This window comes from Leopardus geoffroyi, chromosome C1 (assembly GCF_018350155.1).
Source record: "Leopardus geoffroyi isolate Oge1 chromosome C1, O.geoffroyi_Oge1_pat1.0, whole genome shotgun sequence".
Lineage (NCBI taxonomy): Eukaryota > Metazoa > Chordata > Mammalia > Carnivora > Felidae > Leopardus > Leopardus geoffroyi.
In genome coordinates, this window is record NC_059328.1 from 218,997,342 (window position 1) to 219,018,579 (window position 21,238).

The window sequence follows — 21,238 nt, forward strand, 5'->3', positions numbered from 1 at the left end:
CAAATAGTAATGGTGATAATTTCATGGAAATGGCCTTAACTGTTTTATCACTAATGATGATAGCTTTCTATTTCAGATATAAAAGTCTTTACCAATTAAGAAAATATCCTGTCTATAGTTGGGGTTGAAATTTATTAAAAATAGTTGTTGAATTTTGTCTTAAATGGAGTCACTCAAGATCATGTGCTTGGTTAATTTGCCTATTGGTATGTTGTTAATACATTTCACTACATTAAATTAGTTTTGTAATCCTTGAAGTATCACTTGATGTGAAATATTTTTTTAGTATTTGTTGCATCTTTTTTTAAAAAAAACTTTGTTTTTTTTATTGCTTGAAGCATTACACATTTTGTGTGGAAATTTAGAAGGCACAACCAAAAGGAAAAATACAAGAGGTTATGAAAATATATTCGTAGTCCTGTCTTTTGAAAACAACTCCTTTTCAGATTTGGTGTATGTCCTTCTGTTGACACGCCTAGAGCCGGTGCTTACAGAAAGGTGACTCATTTTCAGACGGATGGTTAAAATTCTGGCTGGATTTTCTGACTTCTTTTTTGGCCCTTTTATTTTGTCCCTACCAAGGTCCTGAGGACATTCTCTTACATATTCTGCCAAATGTTTTTAAAATTTGCCTTCCACAGTTTAAGCCTTTGATCTACCTGGAGGTTATGTTTGTGTATAGAGATTAATTCTAATTTCTTTAGAATGGATAACCAGCTGTCCTAAAACAACTAATCTGTGTTGGTCTGTCAGATAGCAACTTTGCAAATGTTTCACAGTAAATTTTAATATAAAATCAATAGAGAATTCATAAGAAATGCTATCTTTTATTTCCCCTCTTTAATTTGTTTGATTCAGTTACTCTAAATAAATATTCTTCCTAATTCTAATCTAAGGTAAGTAGAGTAACTTTTTTATTTTTAAGAGCAGCTGTCTTGTAAAAGATACGTATTTGTCTTATCCAGTAGTTACAAAGTGAAGTTTGAGGCAATTTAAAGTCATTAACAACCTTTTGGTTTTCTGCTTTTATGTGTTAGGTATGCATCCCTTGCTTTTAAAAAAAGCATTGATGCGAAGATGGCCGTGAAAGAAATGAATGGGATAGAAATAAATGGGAAATCTGTAAATGTGCGTCTTGTGAAAACTCCTGGAGAATATACATCATCTCTTTCCTACAAAAATGGAATGGAGAGAAGCACCAGCAAGGAAATTAGCTCAGCCTCCTCTGTTTCGAGATTGCCCAGAACTAGGCCAAGGCAGCTGGGATCTGAGCAAGACAGTGAGGTTAGTTTTCTTGATGGATCCCGTACATGGTCTCTGTATATGCCAGGCTGCAATAAGGAGCTTTGCAGAACAAGTAACTCTAGAATCAGGGATCTTGAAGTGGGGATGAGAATGTTGGGGCGCCTGGGTGGCGCAGTCGGTTAAGCGTCCGACTTCAGCCAGGTCACGATCTCGCAGTCCGTGAGTTCGAGCCCCGCGTCGGGCTCTGGGCTGATGGCTCGGAGCCTGGAGCCTGTTTCTGATTCTGTGTCTCCCTCTCTCTCTGCCCCTCCCCCGTCCATGCTCTCTCTCTGTCCCAAAAATAAATAAACGTTGGAAAAAAAAAAAAAAAAAGAGAATGTTAACCTGAACCTTGGACCCAGCCTAACCTGTTCTTTGTGCCAGTCCGGTAGCTCTGGGCGGTGGAGGGGGAATGTAGATCTTTGTAGACCTGGCTAGAGACCCATTTCTCTTTACCATTAATTAGGCTCTTCACCAGTGCTTGCCAGTATTTTTTTGTCTCTTATTTTGCAGACAGTATTGCTGTGCAAGTAGTTAGTTACGCTCTCATCATCCTTTTTACACAGTTACTCTTAGCACAAAATTGTTAAAACCACAAAATAAAGTGATTGTGTTATATATGCCCCCGATTCTGCCTTATCAGGGTGTTAAAACACCACATGAACAGGGATGAAGTCGCCTCATTCACTCCCATCTCTCCACTGCTTAGCAAAGTGCCTGGCATTCTAGAACATCATTCCAGAATATTGTCTTATGTTCCATTTCCTTTTCTTATGATCTCACTTTTTCCAGAATGTCATATAAATGATACCATGTACCTTATTTGTCTGAGCTCCTTTGAGATTGATCCATGTTGTTGTGTGTATAGCATTTCATGTTGTTCATGTTTTGACCATTTTTATTGGCTTTTTTTTACTTTTTTTAGGTTTTCATTTAAATTCCACCTAGTTAATATGCCGTATAATATTAGTTTTTGGTATGCAGTGTAGTAATTCAACACTTCCTTATATCAACCGGTGCTCATCATGGCGGTCATATGTTGACATATGTTCCATCTATCCCTACTTTGTTGAGGGTTTTTATTAAGAATAGAGGCTGTATTTTTTCAAATGCTTTCTCTGCATTTTTTGACAGGATCATATGGTTCTTTTTTCTTTATTGATGTGGTATATCACAGTTGATTTGCAAATATTGAACCAACCCTGCAGCCCAGGAATAAATCCCACTCGATCATGGTGAATAATTCTTTTAATGTACTGGTGCATTCGATTAGCTGGTATTTTATTGAGAATTTTTGTATCCATGTTCATCAGGGATATTGGCTTGTAATTCTCTTCTTTAGTGGTGTCTTTGCCTGGTTTTGGAATCAAGGTAATGCTGGCATCATAGAATGTGTTTGGAAGTTTTCCTTCCACTTCTATTTTTGGGACAGTTTGAGAAGAATAGGAATTATTCTCCTGGGAAGCCATGTGGCCCAAGACTTTTGTTTGTTGGGAGATTTTTGATTACTGATTCAATTTCTTTGCTGGTTTTGGGTCTGTTCAAGTTTTCTATTTCTTCCTGTTTCAGTTTTGGTAGTTTGTGAGTTTCTAGGAATTTGTCCATTTCTTCCAGATTGTCCAGTTTGTTGGCATATAATTTTTCATAGTATTCTCTTATAATTGTATTTCTGTGATGTTGGTTGTGATCTCTCCTCTTTCATTCATAATTTTATCTATTTGGGTCCTTTCTCTTTTCTTTTTGATAAGTCTGGCTAGGGATTTATCAATTTTATTAATTCTTTCAAAGAACCAGCTGTTCGTTTTGTTGATCTGCTCTACTGGGTCTTTTTTATTTCTACATTGTTTATTTCTGCTCTAATCTTTATTATTTCCCTTCTTCTGCTGGCTCTAGGGTTTATTTGCAATTCTTCTAGCTCCTTCAGGTGTAAGGTTAGGTTGTGTATTTGAGACCTTTCTTCTTGAGATAGGCCTGAGATATTCTTCCCTCTGAGGACTGCCTTTGCTGCATCCCAAAGGTTTTGAATTGTTGTGTTTTCATTTTCACTTGCTTCCAAGTATTTTTTATTTTTTCTTTAATTTCCTGGTTAACCTATTCATTCTTTAGTGGGATGTTCTTTAACTTGCATGTATTTGAGGGCTTTCCAAATTTTTTCTTGTGGTTGACTTCAAGTTTAATTGCATGTGGTCTGAAAATATGCATGGTATGATCTCAGTCTTTTTGTACTTGTTGAGGGCTGATTCATGCCCCAGTATGTGATCTATTCTGGAGAATGTTCCATGTGCACTTGAAAGTAATGTATATTCTGCTGCTTTATGATGAAATGTTCTGAATATATGTTAATCCCACGCAGTCCAATGTGTCATTCAAAGGCACTGTTTCCTTGTTGATTTTCTGCTTAGAAATATCTGTCCATTGCTGTAAGTGGGTGTTAAAGTCACCTATTATTCTTGTATTGTTATCAATGAGTTTCTTTATGTTTGTTAATTAGTTGGTTTATAAATTTAGGAGTTTCACATTGAAGGCATAAATATTTATAATCGTTAGATCTTCTAGTTCATCTGATAAAAGTACGGCTACTCCAGCTTTCTTTTGACATCCATTAGCATGATAGATGGTTCTCCATCCCCTCACTTTCAATCTGCAGGTGTCTTTAGGTCTAAAATGAGGCTCTGGTAGGCAGCATATAGATTGATCTTGGTTTTTTAGCCATTTTGATACCCTGTCTCTTGATTGGAGCATTTAGTCCATTTACATTCAGAGCGATTCTTGAAAGATACACATTTAGTGCCATTGTGTTAACCCATTGAGTTCGTATTTCTAGTGATGTTTTCTGGTCCTTTCTAGTCTTTGTTGCTTTTGGTCTTTTTTTTCTCTACTCAGAGAGTACCCCTTAAAATTTCTTACAGGGTTGGTTTAGTGGTCACTAACTCCTTTAGTTTTTATTTATCTGGGAAATTCTTTATCTCTCCTATTCTGAATGACAGCTTTGCTGGTTAAAGAATTCTTAGCTGCATATTTTTCCCATTCAGCTCGTTGAATGTATCCTGCCACTCCCTTCTGGCCTGCCAAGTTTCTGTGGACAGAGCTCCTGTGAACCTGCTCTATCTTCCCATGTAGGTTAAGGTGTTGTTTCGTTTTGTTTTGTTTTTACCTTGCTGCTTTCAGGATTCTTTCCTTGTCTGAATATTTTGTGAATTTGTGATATGCCTTGGCAATGGTCGACTTTTGTTGAATTTGATGGGAGTTCTCTGTGCTTCTTAGATTTAGATGTATGTGTCCTTCCCTAGATTAGGGAAGTTTTGTTTTTTTTTTTTTTTTTTAATTTTTTTTTTTTTTCAACGTTTATTTATTTTTGGGACAGAGAGAGACAGAGCATGAACGGGGGAGGGGCAGAGAGAGAGGGAGACACAGAATCGGAAACAGGCTCCAGGCTCTGAGCCATCAGCCCAGAGCCCGACGCGGGGCTCGAACTCACGGACCGCGAGATCGTGACCTGGCTGAAGTCGGACGCCCAACCGACTGCGCCACCCAGGCGCCCCTAGATTAGGGAAGTTTTTAGCTACTTTGTTTGAATAAACTTTCTGCCCCTTTTGCTTTCTCTTTATTTTCTGGGACTCCTATGATACAAATATTACTCCTTTTTAATAAGTCACTGGGTTCCCTAAATCTACCTCCATGATCTGTTAGCTTTCTCCGTCTTCTTTTGAGCTTCATTATTTTACATAATTTCATCTTCTGTATCACTGATTTGCTCCTCTGCTTCATCCATCCTCATTTTTATGGCCTCCATTTGGGTTTGCCTCTCAGTGATGGCGTTCTTTTTTTTTCAACGTTTATTTATTTTTGGGACAGAGAGAGACAGAGCATGAACAGGGGAGGGGCAGAGAGAGAGGGAGACACAGAATCGGAAACAGGCTCCAGGCTCTGAGCCATCAGCCCAGAGCCCGACGCGGGGCTCGAACTCACGGACCGCGAGATCGTGACCTGGCTGAAGTCGGAGCTTAACCGACTGCGCCACCCAGGCGCCCCAGTGATGGCGTTCTTAATCTTGGCTTGACTAGATTTTAGGTTTGTTTTTTTTTTTTTTTTTATCTCTGCAGGAAGGAATTCTCTGATGTCTTCCATGCTTTATTTAAAGCCCAGCTAGTATCCTTATAACCATTGTTTTAAATTCTAGTTCAGACATCATACTTATATCTGTATTGATTCAATCTCTGGCCATGAGATCTACTTCCTATTCTTACTCTGGGGTGAATTCCTTAATTTTGTCATTCTGTCCAGAAAGAAAAGAAGGAAAACAAAACAAACAAAAAAAGAAAAAACAAAAACAAACTAGATCCTGAGTGTGTTTAGGTCTGCTTGTAAAAAGAATCTAGATTCAAAAATTTTAAATAAATGAAATGAAAATAAATAAATAAACATATCTAAAAATATGTACATAAATTGTAAAAATAATAAGAAATTTAAAAGGATTTGAAAAAAATGAAAAAAATAATAAAAAATTTAAAGAATAAAAGTAAACAGCAAGCTAGATCCTATTTCCCCTGGAGCTAAAGCTTTGCAGCACTATGATCGGTAGACTTGGTGCAAGAGAAGGATTTATGCTGGTCTTCTGAGTGAGGGCCTGCTGTGCTGATTCTCAGGCTGACTTATTTCAGTGGAGATGCACCTCCAGGGTGCAGGGGGACAGGCAGGTGTAAGTGGTCCTGTCCTCCACTATGTGGCGCTGTCTTGCCCCCTGAAGGCTTTCATGCCTGATGGGTAGAATGAATATGGCCATGCCCTGCTCTCTAGCCCAGGATGAAAGATTGCATCCCTACTCTTCAGGGAACCCTCACAGAATAGTAATCAGTCACCCTTCTTGCATCCCCCAGTTTCCATCAGAACTCTGCATTCACCCTGCCTGTGTCTGAACTTTTTTATTTCAGATGTGCAACCGAGTTTCAAAACTCCAAATTTTAGGCACTCCTGCTTGGTTGCCACTGTTCCTCTGGGGGAGGGTCTCCCCGCACTTTTGCCATTTGCTTTCTGACCTTGCAAGGAAAGTGGTGGCACGACCCCGCAGTGGTTTGGAGTTTATCACAAAATAGAGCAGACAGCCTGCACCCTGCTCGCTGCCCTCAGCGGCTGTCCCACTCCTGTGCCTGGAACCGTGCAGCACGTTGGCACCACCTGTTCTTGCGACCCAGGGGATCCTCAGACCACACTGTCACTCATGCAACTGCACCCCACTTTGCAACCTGAGCACCTTTAAGCCAGGCACATCCCCCACCATAGCAGAATGCTAAAAATTCAGATTTTGCCCTCTGAAGCTTATACTACTTTGGGGTAGCCTCCATAAGCAGGCTCACTCCCCACGGCTGGACCCACAGTTATATCTCCCCCAAGTCAACTCTCCACACCTGCTACCTTCCAGAAGGTGGTCACTTTTCTACTTGTAGACTCACAGGTTTTGTTCTCTCTCCGCTTGATTTGTAGGGTATACAGAAGGATATGATAACTATCTAGTTGTGTTGGAGGGATGAGACAAGCTTCGGGTGCCCTTATGCCGCCATCTTGACTTCTCCCAGCGAGTTAATTATTATTTAATATGTGAGATACTGTCACCTTTCTTTTCTCAGATTCTCAAGATTTTTTCATCACATTCATTTACTCAGAAGAGGCTTATTGTCTACAACGAGAGGCAGAACCTCTCTGCTGCCTACTCATTATGTGACGGGGCAAATTACCTAATCTCTGTGTCTGAGCTTCCTTATCTTAAAACGGGAATAATAGTTCCTACTTGACAAATGTTGTGAGGTTTAAATGAGGTTAATACAAAAAAAATTTTAGAACCGTGCCTGGCACAGAAAATGCACTCAGTCGATGTAACTATTACTGTTGTTGTTTGCCAGTAATTGAGCTCTTTCTTAGAAATCTCCTCTTTTCTGTGGCTGAGCTATCAATTGTATCCCAAACTTTTATTTATTCAAGTTATTATACACCCATTGTATACACAAATACTCTAAGCACTGGGAAGGCAGCAGTGAACAAAACAGACCAAAAAATAGGTGTTCTTAGACAGCCTAAAGCTAGTGAAGGAGATACAGTATTAAGCAATTAAGTAAAATAGGTAATATTCTGGGATAGGTATAATATTTTATATATCTCGGCCTGTCTTTTTATTTAAACTTTAAAGTCTCAGCCCTTCCTTTTTTAAACTTTTATGGGATATACAGTGGTTTCCTACAATTTATAGCCAACTTGCACAGTTCATAGTAATTAATCATTTCATTTTCGTCTGTTTGATTGGATTGTAACTTTCATAAGTGGAAGGGGTTCTAATTTACATCACTAGCTTTCCCTCCATAGTATGTGGCCCACTTCTGGACATAGTTTGTATTGATTATATATTTAGTAAATAAAATGTAGGCTATTTACAGTTACTGTGTAAACCAGCCTTCCTCTGTCAGGTTGGGTAAGAATTAAGCCTCCGTGCTCTAAGCCTAAGATACCCACTGTATATGGTGAATGAACCTCCCTTCTGTGCACCAGAAATGGAACTAGCTATGTCCTATCTTTGGGGAAATTGAGAAAGTACTTGATACCTTTGTTCGGTGGGTCAGATGAAGAATCCCAGTTGACAAAGACTGATTTAGACATAGCTTCAAATATTTTGTAACTACTGTTAGAGAGCAGGTGTGGCATTTTTTTTTAACTAACATGGCTCTGAACACGGCTCAAGGAAATCTGCTTGATGTAAATAATCCCAAATCAAAGTAAATTTCTTAGGAATTTGGATTTTACCATTTATACTTTTAAATTCTGTTTTAATTACATAAGCTGACGTGTCTATATAATGGTTCCTGCTTTTAAGAAAACTTTAACATGCTTACTTAGGGTGTCAAGAAGAATTGTAAACAGATTGAATCTCCTAAATTATTACCTGATACTCCTATTCGATTCATACCTCCAAATACGTTGAATCTGCGTAGCTTTACCAAAATCATGAAGAGACTGGCTGAACTACATCCAGAAGTTAGCAGGTAATGAATGACTTCAATTGTGTTTTAAGTGGTTTTAGTATTTTTATGTACAAATATAGTTCAATGCAATAGCTTACCCATATTTAGAATGTGCTGCTTTGGAAAGGACAAGTGCTCATGTGTGTTTTCCTTTTGCATAGAGACCATATTATAGATGCTCTCCAGGAAGTAAGAGTAAATCATAAAGGTTTTCTGAATGGCTTATCTATTAATACTATTGTGGAAATGACTTCATCTGTTTTGAAAAACTCTGATTCCAGTTAGGAATAAAAGAAGCAACAAGAGGTAAATTAAGCATATCTTTTATATTTAAATATTACTTAAACATTGTAAGCTATTGGGGCGCCTGGGTGGCTCAGTAGATTGAGCATCTGACTTCCTTTTGGCTCAGGTCATGATCTCATAGTCATGGGATTGAGCCCCGTGTTGAGCTCCGTGCTGAGCATGGAGCCTGCGTAGGATTCTGTCTCCCTCTGTCCCTCTCCGCCACTTGTGCTCATGCATTCTCTAAGATTAAAAAAAAAATTTTTTTAAGCTATTGATTTTGTTTTCAAATAGAAATAGTATTAAATTTAAAAATAATGATATTATAAAATTAAAAAGCAAATACACCGTATTAGTTAACTCTTAATGCAAAACCAGTTACCCAAAACTTGATTGGCTTACACAACATTTATCATCTCATAGTTTGCAGGTCAGGATTCAGCAGTGGCTTAGCTGGGTGGTTTTAACGTAGGGACTCTTGTGATGTTGCAGCAAGGTGTTGCCTGGGCTGCAGTCATCAGGAGGCTTGACAGACACTGGAGGATGTGCTGCTAGGACGGCTCATTCCCAGGACTGTTGGCCACATGGGCCTCACCGCATGGGCCTCTCCTTGGGGCTGCAGTATCTGTACGTTGTGGCAGCTGGCTTCCCCAGAGAGGAGCAAGATGGACGCTCCAGTTTCTTTGTGACCTGTCACACTCCGTGGTTTCTGTCACGTTCTTTTAGATGTGAGTCACTGTGTGCAGTCCATACTCCACAAGAGGGGATTAAGTTCCATCTCTTGAAGAAAAGTATATCAAAGAATTTGTGTATATGTTTTTTAATTACATGCACCAACATAGGATCTTTTGTTATAGTGAATGGGGATTTGTTTTCACTTATAGCTGTCTAGGTGATTAAAGCCAGCTTTTATAGACAGCAGCTCAAAAAGCCGAATAAATTTAAAGAATATCTGTTTAAACAAGGCACTGGGGAGCTGTCGAGGTAATGAGGAATCGGTGGGCCAGGGTACAGCGATGAGTCTCAGGGAAACGTGCCCAGTGTCGGGACCACTTTTTCCGTGCTATTATTGGCAGAGGGGGAGCTAGTTTAAGGGACCCTCGGATGGCATTGAAGCCAGGGAGATGGGGCGTTGGTGAACTCTCAGCAATGGGTTGGAACCTCCGCAGGTTAAGTAACTGAACCAGAAACAGAGTTCCTCAGAGAGACTGTAACTCAGCTTCAGAAGTTATTTCCTAAGTCGGAGGGATCTGGGGTTATTTCTTTCATGCACCTAGAGGAAATGAAGACAAGAATTCTCTGGAATAAAGCAGTATCATTTTAGGCTTCAAATTATTTCTGCCAACAATTTTGCACATACCAGTTATTTTGTAAATAAGAGCACACAATCCAAAATAATAAATGAAGTGAGACCACATGAATGAAAATTAGCATAAACACTAGATTATAGAAATTACCCACAGGGACTCCAAATGTTTAAGTTATCAGACACATTAAAAAAATATATGCTTATAGGGATGCCTGAATGGCTCAGTTGGTTAAGCATCCAACTCTTGATTTCAGCTCAGGTTGTGATCTTCCAATTTGTGAGACCAAGCCCTGAGTCGGGTTCCCACCCTTGACAATGCAGAGCCTGCTTGGGATTCTCTCTCTCTCTCTCCCTCTCTCTCTCTGTCCCTCCCCAGCTTATGCTCGCGCTCTCTCGCACACGTGCGCTCTCTCTCAAAATAAATAAACATTTTTTAAAAAAGAAGAAAACACATATTCTTACATGTGATAGACTGTTGCAAAAATGGCCAGAGCTGTTCTCTTCCCTGCGCTCATGACCGTGTGCAATGTGACTTTGAGGCTCCTTTCATCAAGATGTGCAGTCTGTTTTCCCACCCACTTGAATCTGGACCAGCCTTTTGACTTGCTTTGACAAGTTGTGCCATTTCGAAGCCTGGTCTTCAAGAGGACGTGATCACTCTGCTCTCTGAAACCACATGAAGCCCCATCTGCTAGAGGACAAAAGATTACAGGGAAGACAGCCAAGGCATTCCAGCCTGTAACCAGCTGCCCCCAAACGTGTGACTTGGCCTGGATCCGGAGATCACCTCCCCAGCCTGGCAGCTGCCCCTGAAGGCCCTAGTGAGCCTGACCAGGACGAGAAGAATCACTCCCCTGAGTCCAGCCCATTGCTGAACTGTGGATCTATAGGCTTGAATAGATGGCCATTGTTTCAAGCTACTAAGCTTTGAAGGTGATTTATTACACACAAAAGCTAACATTCAGATTTATTATAGTAAGGGGAGCAAAAGACAAGATTGAGAATTTCAACAGAGAAATGAAAGTCTTTTAAAAATGGAAATTCCACTAACAAAAAATGAAAAACTAAAAGTACTGAATTAATAGGTTCCATGGCATCTTAGGCAAATAGTTGAAGTGAGACTTAGAAAGATGGGTGAGAAAAAAACTGTGGAATGAAGCAGAGAGAGAAGAGGTTGGAAAACATGAGAGAGAAGGTAGGAGAGAGGCACTGTGAGATGCTCACTGTGTGTGCAACCGAGTTTTAATAGGAAGGAAAGAGAAGGAAGAGGGGCGCCTGGGTGACTCAGTCGGTTAAGCACCTGACTCGATTTTAGCTCAGGCCATGTTCTCACAGCATGTGAGTTCAAGCCCCCATTGGGCTCTGTGCTGACAGCACAGACCCTGCTTCAGATTCTCCCTTTCCCTCCCTCTCTGCCCTCTTCTGCTATCTCTCTCTCTTCCTCTCTCAAAATAAATAAACTTAAAAAAAAGGGGGGAAACAGAACAGACATAATTTGGGGGGAAAAAAGATGGCTGAAATATTGTTTTAAATGGTGAAAAACATCAAGCCACAAATCCGGTAAAATCCTATTCAAATCCCAAGCAGGAAAAATAAAAAGACTTCAGTAGATGAGAGAAAAACTGCTTAATAAAACAAAGCTAAAAAGAAAATGTATAAAACAGCTAGAGGAAAAAGAATTTACCTAAAGAGTACAACAATTAGATTGACATCTGATTCTTAACAGAAGCCATCGAATAATTCTGCAAACCTTGGGTTCTTTACTCACAAAAAGAGCCTTCAGGAATAAATGTGAAATATGTTTTTACTCAAGAAAAAACTAAGATAATTTGTTTCTTAGAAGACTTGTTACAGTAAAGAAAATACTAAAGAGTGTTCTCTAGGAAGAAGGAAAGTGATTTTATTTTATTTAATTAATTAATTTATTTATTTATTTTGCATTTTTTAAAGTTTACATCCGAATTAGTTAGCATATAGTGCAACAATGATTTCATGAGTAGATTTCTTCAATGCCCCTTACCCATGTAGCCCATAACCCCTCCAGTAACCCTCGGTTTGTTCTCCATATTTAAAAGTCTTTTAGGTTTTGTCCCCCTCCCTGTTTTTATATTATCTTTGCCTCCCTTCCCTTGTGTTCATCTGTTCTGTGTTTTCAAGTCCTCATATGAGTGAAGTCATGATATTTGTCTTTCTCTGACTAATTTCGCTTAGCATAATACCCTCTAGTTCCATCCACGTAGTTACAAATGGCAAGATTTCATTTTCTTTGATTGCCGAGTAATACTCCATTGTGTGTATGTGTGTATATACTCCATGTGTGTATACACACACGCACACACACACACACACCACATCTTCTTCATCCTTTCGTCCATCGATGGACATCTGGGCTCTTTCCATACTTTGGCTGTTGTCAATAGTGCTGCTATAAACATTGGGGTGCATGTGTCCCTTCGAAACAGCATCCCTGTGTCCCTTGGATAAATACCTAGTAGTGCAATTGCTGGGTCAAAGAGTAGTTCTATTTTTAATTTTTTGAGGAACCTCCATACTGTTTTCCAGAGTGGCTGCACCAGTTTGCATTCCCACCAACAGTGCAAAAGGGTTCCTCTTTCTCCGCATCCTTGCCAACATCTGTTGTTGCCTGAGTTGTTAATGTGAGCCATTCTGACTGACAGGGGTGAGGTGATATCTCATTGTGGTTTTGATTTGTATTTCCCTGATGATGAGTGATGTTGAGCATTTTTTCATGTGTCAGTTGGCCATCTGGATGTCTTCTTTGGAGAAGTGTCTATTCATGTCTACTGCCCATTTCTTCACTGGATCATTTGTTTTTTGAATGTTGAGTTGGATAAGTTCTTGATAGATTTTGGACACTAACCCTTTATCTGATATGTCGTTTGCAAATATCTTCTCCCATTCTGTTGGTTGCCTTTTAGTTTTGCTGATTGTTTCCTTCACTGTGCAGAAGCTTTTTATTTAAACAAGGTCCCAATAGTTCATTTTTGCTTTTGTTGCCCTTGCCTCTGGAGACGTGTTGAGTAAGAAGTTGCTGCGGCCAAGATCAAAGAGGTATTTGCCTGCTTTCTCCTCGAGGATTTTGATGGCTTCCTGTCTTACATTGAGGTCTTTCATCCACTTTGAGTTTATTTTTGTGTCTGGTGTAAGAAAGTGGTCCAGGTTCATTCTTCTGCATGTTGCTGTCCAGTTTTCCCAGCACCACTTGCTGAAGAGACTGTCTTTATTCCATTGGATATTCTTTCCTGCTTTGTCAAAGATTAGTTGGCCATACGTTTGTGGGTCCATTTCTGGGTTCTCTATTCTGTTCCTTTGATCTGAGTGTCTGTTTTTGTGCCAGTACCATACTGTCTTAATGATTACAGCTTTGTAGTATAGCTTGAAGTCTGGGATTGTGATGCCTCCCGCTTTGGTTTTCTTTTTCAGGATTGCTTTGGCTATTTGGGGTCTTTTCTGGTTCCATGCAAATTTTAGGATTATTTGTTTTAGCTCTGTGAAGAATGCTGGTGTTGTTTTGATAGGGATTGCATTGAATATGTAGATTGCTTTGGGTAGTATCGACATTTTAACAATATTTGTTCTTCCTATCCAGGAGCATGGAATCTTTTTCCATTTGTGTGTGTGTGTGTGTGTGTGTGTGTGTGTGTGTGTGTGCTTCAATTTCTTTCATAAGCTTTCTATAGTTTTCAGTGTATAGATTTTTCACCTCTTTAGTTAGATTTATTCCTAGGTATTTTATGGGTTTTGCTGCAATTGTAAATGGGATCAATTCCTTGATTTCTCTTTCTTTTGCTTCATTTTTGGTGTATAGGAATGCACCTGATTTCTGTGCATTGATTTTATATCCTGCAACTTTGCTGAATTCATGAATCAGTTCTAGAAGTTTGTTAGTGGAATCTTTTGGGTTTTCCACATAGAGTATCATGTCATCTGTGAAGAGTGAAAGTTTGACCTCCTCCTGGCCGATCTGGATGCCTTTTATTTCTTTGTGTTGTCTAATTGCTGAGGCTAAGACTTTCAATACTATGTTGAATAACAGTGGCGAGAGTGGACATCCCTGTCTTGTCCCTGACCTTAGGGGGAAAGCTCTCAGTTTTTCCCCATTGAGGATAATATTAGCGTTGGGTCTTTCGTATTTGGCTTTTATGATCTTGAGGTATGATCCTTCTATCCCTACTTTCTTGAGGGTTTTTATCAAGAAAGGATGCTGTATTTTGTCAAATGCTTTTTCTGCATCTATGGAGAGGATCATATGGCTCTTGTCCTTTCTTTTATTGATGTGATGAATCACATTGATTGTTTTGTGGGTATTGAACCAGCCCTGAATCCTAGGTATAAATCCCATTTGGTGGTGGTAAATAATTTTTTTAATGTATTATTGGATCTGGTTGGCTAATATCTTGTTGAGGATTTTTGTATCCATGTTCACCAGAGAAATTGGTCTATAGTTCTCCTTTTTAGTGGGGTCTCTGTCTGGTTTTGGAATCAAGGTTTAGTGGGGTCTCTGTCTGGTTTTGGAATCTGGCCCTGGACTCATGTTTTTGGGGAAATTTTTGATTACTAATTCGATTTCTTTACTGGGTATGGGTCTGTTCAAATTTTCTATTTCTTCCTGTTTCAGTTTTGGTAGTGTATATGTTTCCAGAAATTTGTCCATTTCTTCCAGATTACCCATTTTATTGGCATATAATTGCTCGTAATATTCTCTTATTATTGTTTTTATTTCTGCTATGTTGGTTGTGATCTCTCCTCTTCTTGATTTTATTTATTTGGGTCCTTTCCTTTTTCTTTTTTATCAAACTGGCTTGTGGTTTATCAATTTTGTTAATTCTTTCAAAGAAGCATCTTCTGGTTTCATTGAACTGTTCTACTGTTTTTTGGTTTCAATAGCATTAATTTCTGCTCTAATCTTTATTATTTCCTATCTCCTGCTGGTTTGGGGTTTTATTTGTTGTTCTTTTTCCAGCTTTTTAAGGCATAAGGTCAGGTTATGTATCTGAGATCTTTCTTCAGAAGGAAAGTGATTTTAGATGAAAGGTCAGAGGTGCAGGAGAAATGAAGATCAAAATGTGGTATATATCAATTAGTATTGACTGTATAAAACAAGAATAATGGTATTTTATAGGGTCCAATATAAATGTATGACAGTAGTAAATCAGTTGAAAGGGGATTAGGTACTGTTACTAGTCTAAACTCCTTGTAGGTTGGGAAGAGGACGTTGAGGGTCCCCAGTACTACCCCACCCTCCCAGGTTCGGTGATTGACTTGGAGAATTCACATGACTCAGCGTATAGTTGTACTCACGGCTATGATTTGACGGCAAAATCCACAAAGGGAAAAGTCACGTAAGGTGATGTCCAGAAGGCACCAGGCATAAGCTTCCAAGAGTCCTTTCCCAGTGGGGTCACACAAGATGTGCTTGTTTCCTCCAGGAACGACTTGTGACAGCACATATGAAATGTTGTCCACCAAAAAATCTCATTAGAGAATCTGGGCCCAATACTTTTATTGGTGACCAGTCACATAGGATCCACTGCCTAGCACATACCAAAGTTTCAGACTCTCAGAAGGAAAGCAGCTGTTCAGCATGAACCACATTATTTTTACAGTTTTAGTACAGTGAGCCACTCTTAGCACTTCTGGCATTGCTGGGAATCCTTCCAAAACCCAAGTTCCTAGAAAGTAGCCAAGGGCCAGCCTTGCAAGCAGATCTTCCTGAGGAGAACAGTCCTTGTCCTGCTCTACTAACTCTCCTTTTACGCGTGTACCGGTAGATACCAGACTGAGAAGTAGAGGATGCATGCTGTAACCTTTGGTGTAATCACTAAAAGAATAATTTTTAAAAGCATGCACAAAATGAAATTGGAGTCTTCCCTTACACCATGTACAAAAACGAACTCAAAATGGATCAAAGACCTAAGCATACAAGCTAAAACTATACAACTCTTAGAAGAAAACCGAGGAAAAGCTTCAGGACACTGGATTTGGCAATGATTTCTTGGATATGAAAAGATAGATAAATTAGACTTCATCAAAATTAAAAATGTGCATCAAAGGATACTCTCTCGGGGCGCCTGGGTGGCACAGTCGGTTAAGCGTCCGACTTCAGCCAGGTCACGATCTCGCCGTCCGTGAGTTCAAGCCCCGCGTCGGGCTCTGGGCTGATGGCTCAGAGCCTGGAGCCTGTTTCCGATTCTGTGTCTCCCTCTCTCTGCCCCTCCCCCGTTCATGCTCTGTCTCTCTCTGTTCCAAAAATAAATAAACGTTGAAAAAAAAAAATTAAAAAAAAAAAAAAAAAGGATACTCTCTCAACAGAGGCAGTCCACAAAATGAGAGAAAGTATTTGTAAATCATTTATCTGATAAGGTCGGTATCCAAAATATGTAAAGAACATCTACAACTCAACAACAGTAAAAAATAAATAAATACAATTTTTGAATGGGCAAAGGATTTGAATAGACATTTCTCCAAAGAAGATATGTAAATGGCCAATAAGCACATGAAAATATGCTCATTATCACTAATCATTAGGAAAATGCAATAAAACCCACAGTGACATAGCACTTCACTTCCATTTGGATGGTTATTATCAAAAACAGAAAATGACAAGTGTTGGTGGGGTAAAATTGGAAACTCTGTGCATTGCTGGTGGGAATAGTGCAGCCACTATGGAAAATGGGTACTGCAGTATTTCAAAAACACTAAACATAGAATTACCATGTGATCTAGAAGTTCTACTTCTGGGTAACTGGAAGAACCGAAAGCAGGGACACAAATGTTAAGTTGTGCACCACGTTCAAAGTAGCATTCTTCATAAGAGCTAAAGATGGGAGCCACCCAAACACCCATCAGTGGATGAATAGATGCAAAATGTGATCTACACACACAATGGAATCTTACTCAGCCTGGAAAAGGAATGAAACTCTAACCCGTGGTGCAGCATGGATGAACCTCGAAGACTGTGATAAGTGAGATGAGCCAGTCACAAGAGGACAAGTCCCGTAGGATTCCACTTATACGAGGTACCTAGAGGAGTCAAATTCATAGTGATGGTTGTCAGGCTGGGGGAGGGAAGGAGGGGTGTAGCTGTTTAATGGGTAAGAGTCTGTGTGGGAAGATGAAAAAGTGCTGGAGATGGGTGATGGCAGCGGCCGCAGAGCAGTGTGAATATCCTGAGTACCTAGAACTGTACACTTAAACATGGCAGCTCTTGTGTTCTATGTTAACCACAATGTTAAGCATATAATTCCAGTGCTAACATAGGGGGTATGGATTGATAAAAGTTTTTTTAGCCTACAAAAGTAGGTAAGAGTAAAAGGACATAGAGAATAGGCAGGAGAAATAGGACGTATTTAGTAAGATGATGAAAACTCAGTTGTGTCAGTAATTAAACATGAACGTGAATGAACAAAATACTCCTTTGAAAGACTCAGATTGTCAGAGTGGCTGGGCCACTCAAGTCGGTTGGGCGTCCGACTCCGGCTCAGGTCATGATCTCGGGTTCGTGAGTTCGAGCCCCGCATTGGGCTCTGTGCTGACAACTCAAAGCCTGGAGCCTGCTTCACATTCTGTGTCTCCCTCTCTCTCTGCCCCTCCCCTACTCTCTCTCTCTCTCTCTCTCTTTCTCTCTCTCTCTCAAAGATAAATAAACATTAAAAAAACCCCACCTATACAGTATCTCTAGAAACACATCTTAAAAACATTAGGATATCAGAAGATAAAAGGATGGAAAAAAGAACCACACTATAGTAACGTTAGACGAAATAGACTCTGGATCATATGGTAATTTCAGTAAAATTGCTGAAGAATAAATATTTGATTAACCAGGAATAAATAACAGTTTGAAATTTCTATGCATCTAGTAAAACACCTTAAAATATATAAAGCAAATATTTCTAGAACTATCAGGAGAAATTGGCAAGCTTTACAATTATAATGGGAGATTTAAAAATACCTCTCAGAAGAAACAAAAAAGTCAGTAATAGTATAGAAGGTTTGAATAATCCAAGTAACCAAGTCAACCTATTGGACATTATGTAGAACGTAATGCACATGATAATTGCAAAGTCAAGTCTCTTCAGGGCTTCGAAACATTTACATGGTTTGGCCATGCGCTAGACCATAAAGTAAGTGCCAGTCAATACCAGGGACTGAAAAAGAGTGTGCTCTCTGGCTACAGTTCAGATAACCAGAAATCAGCAATGGAAAGATACATAGGAAATTCCTGTGTTTGGAAATAAATGTCTAAATAAACAGTGAGTGAAAGAAGAAATCATATAATGAAAACTAGAAGGTAGGTTTCAGTTAAGGAATGATGATGAAAACCCTCCACATCAAAACTTGAGGGATGCTGTTTAGAGCTTTGTAAACTTAAATGGATAGCCTTAAGTTCCTATGTCATAAAAATGAAACAAAATGAATGAGCAGTTAATTAATGCAAGTTAGAAGAAAAAATAATCCAAAAGAAGTACAAGAAGTGTGGAAACTACTGAAATAACAAATATACAATAAGAAGGATCAACAAAGCCAAAAGATTCTTGAAGAAATATAATAAAGTTGATAAACCCCTGATGAAACTGACAAAGCGAAAAAAGTGGAAAGACATAAGATAAAGAACAGTTTTCAGAAAGGAAATATCACTACAAATCTTACAGTCATTGAAAAGGTGAGAGGACATTGCTAATGACTTCAATACAAATTTTTGATTAAATGAGCAACTTCCTAGGACAATTCAACTTAACAAAAACAGACTCTAGAAGATACAGAAAGTCTCAGTCGTTTTTGTATTTATTAAAGAAATTGAATCATAAACTCTTCCCACAAAATCTAGGCTCAGATGGCTATATTAATGAATTCCTCAAACATTTAAAAGAAATTAGGAGGAATATCAGTTTTAAGTTTTCCAGAGAAGTGAGTATAGTCACGAGACCGAAACCAGACCAATGACATTACAAGAATGGAAAATTACAGACCAATCTCATGAACATGGATGCAAAAATTATTTTAAAGATATTAGCAGAGTGAGTCTGACAATTTGTAGAAAGAATAATAGCTTATGGCCAAAGTGACCTTATTCCAGGAATGAAAGTTTCATTTAGCATTTGAAAATCAGTATAGTTTACTATATGAATAGGAAAATGGAGAAAAATTATCTTATTCTTTCAGTAGATGCAGAAGCAGTTGATAAAATTCACCACTCATGTGATAAAATCCTGAACAAACGAGAAGTAGAATGTCAGATCTTTTCTTCTTCATGAGAACTCTCATGATCTTGAGATTTTATTGTACTTGGAAACTAACAACTTGCCACAATTTCATTAATGCTGGCAAAAGACATGAGCCTCCTGGGACAGAGACAAAAGAGTTTTTTCCCACAGCAATAGCAGTAGCCAAGAATGTTATTTTCTTGCCTAGTTCTTTGAGCCTCAGTTCTCATAAAGCAACTCAATGAGGGCCCGGTGATGCCTCACACACAGTGAGTTACATTACAGGAAGAACCCCGAGCTTAGGGAACCCAGATATTTTATTATGGGCTACAGGCAAACCTGCCAGACCTTTGTCATGGAGGGAGACGTCTTTGTTATGCTGGACATGTTCGTCTTAAAAGTAATAATTTTCATATAGGTGTTCATTACTAAACCGGCTTGTGGATCTACCTTTATGACACTAGCTGAGATGCTTCATAGCGAATAGATTTAACATCTCACTTAAGTGATCTGTTCAAGACATGGCCACATCTTTACCACGAGGACAATCTGGTTTTCTCTGTTAAGTGGCCCATTTCTGCTTTGATGTAGTAGTAGAGTTTAGTGATGATAGAATTTAATGGTAAATGAGTGGTTTTGATATTCTTTTTTATGATAAATGAATTTAGTGACAGTAACTGGTTTAGTAGTAGAGTGAACTGATAAGTAGCTACAGTAGTTCCCCCTTATCTGCAGGAAGTACCTTCCAGGATCCTAGTGGATGCCTGAAACCACACACAGTACCAAACCCTACATGTATACTGTGTTTTTTCCTCTTCATACGGACCTATGATAAAGTTTACTCTGCATTAGGCACAGAAAGAGATTAACAACAATCTAATAATAAAACAATTATAACAGTATGGTGTAATGAAGGTTATATGAATGTGGTCCTCCTCTCAAATTATCTTACCCTGTACCTAGTCTTCTTGTGATGACGAGACGGTAAAATGCCCATGTGATGAGATGGAGGGAGGTGAGTGACCTAGGCACTGGGACGTAGCATGAGGCTGCCACTGACCTGGCAGTGCTTCAGGAGCATCCTCTGCTCCTGGCCCGTGGTTGACCACACTTGACCACTGGTAATGAAACCTCGGGAAGTGAGACTGCAGATCGGGGCGGGGGGGCGGGGGGGAGGCTACTGTCTATACTGCTCTGGAATATCGGATTTGGCGTAATCCATATGTTTTATTGTTTATTTCTCCCTTCTTTTCTTGCCCTATATAGAATTTCCTTGGAAAGCAGGAGTTCCCTCCTACAGAGAATGTTCTACAACACTTAGGAAAAACACTGTGGTAGTGGCAAGACTGTGGGATTAAATAGGCTCAGTAAGTGGATTTCGCTGTGTAATAATATCCTACTTTACAGCCTTCCCTCAAAATCTAGCAGCTGTTGTTGCTACAATATTAAGGTCTTCTCTGTATTAAAAAGAAAATTTTTAATGTTCGTAAACTTTATATTTCAACTTGTTACTTAGAGACTTCAAGCTACACATTTTGGATTAGAAAAAATGGTCATGTCTATTTTAAAAACCTTTGTTAAAATCATTTTTTTTAAACAGTGACCAAGAGAAGATTTATTGTTTTCAGAGTCCATTAAACGATTTCTGTACATGAAAAATCTACTTCACCTGAAATTCTTAGTTTTAGTTTTTAGTTTAAGACTCATATTGGACCACAGGATAACAGTTAAATAAACTGAATTTGCATTTGTAGATATATAGAATGTGTCTATTTTTCAGCTTCCAAGGTAATTAAATTAATGGCGTGATCCATTTAATGTGTTTTTGACTTTAGTGTAAAACATTTAGATGTATTTTCCCCATTTTCACGAGGAGGAGTGAGCCCACATGCACTTGGCAAAGCACTTAAGTAGTCGCCGCAGTGCTCATCTTTGTTTTGTCATAGGTTCTGGTACATGTGGTTAAAGTGTGAATTGCGGCAGTTTTCAAAGCCTAATGTTATGCCTTAACTGATAACTTAGACATCTCTTTAATTGATCACTTTTTAAAGGTAACATACTGTTTAAAGTTGCAGTTTTACCAGTATTAAAATGAACATTGAAATATGCACTCTCTTCTTCAAATGTTT

General features: G+C 38.9%; 1 protein-coding gene across 3 annotated transcripts in view; it reads left to right on the forward strand.

Annotated features, from left to right (window-relative positions):
• The window catches only part of RBM44 (RNA binding motif protein 44), a 48,391-nt gene extending 27,529 nt beyond the window's left edge, over positions 1-20,862 (forward strand). For all 3 annotated transcript variants that reach the window (XM_045481916.1, XM_045481919.1, XM_045481917.1), the window contains 4 exons: positions 1,038-1,284; positions 8,167-8,312; positions 8,453-8,597; positions 20,376-20,862. In XM_045481916.1, the coding sequence (XP_045337872.1) occupies positions 1,038-1,284; positions 8,167-8,312; positions 8,453-8,576 (517 nt within the window). In that variant the 3' untranslated portion in view covers positions 8,577-8,597; positions 20,376-20,862. The remainder of the gene's footprint in view (positions 1-1,037; positions 1,285-8,166; positions 8,313-8,452; positions 8,598-20,375) is intronic.
• Positions 20,863-21,238: the final 376 nt, after the last annotated feature.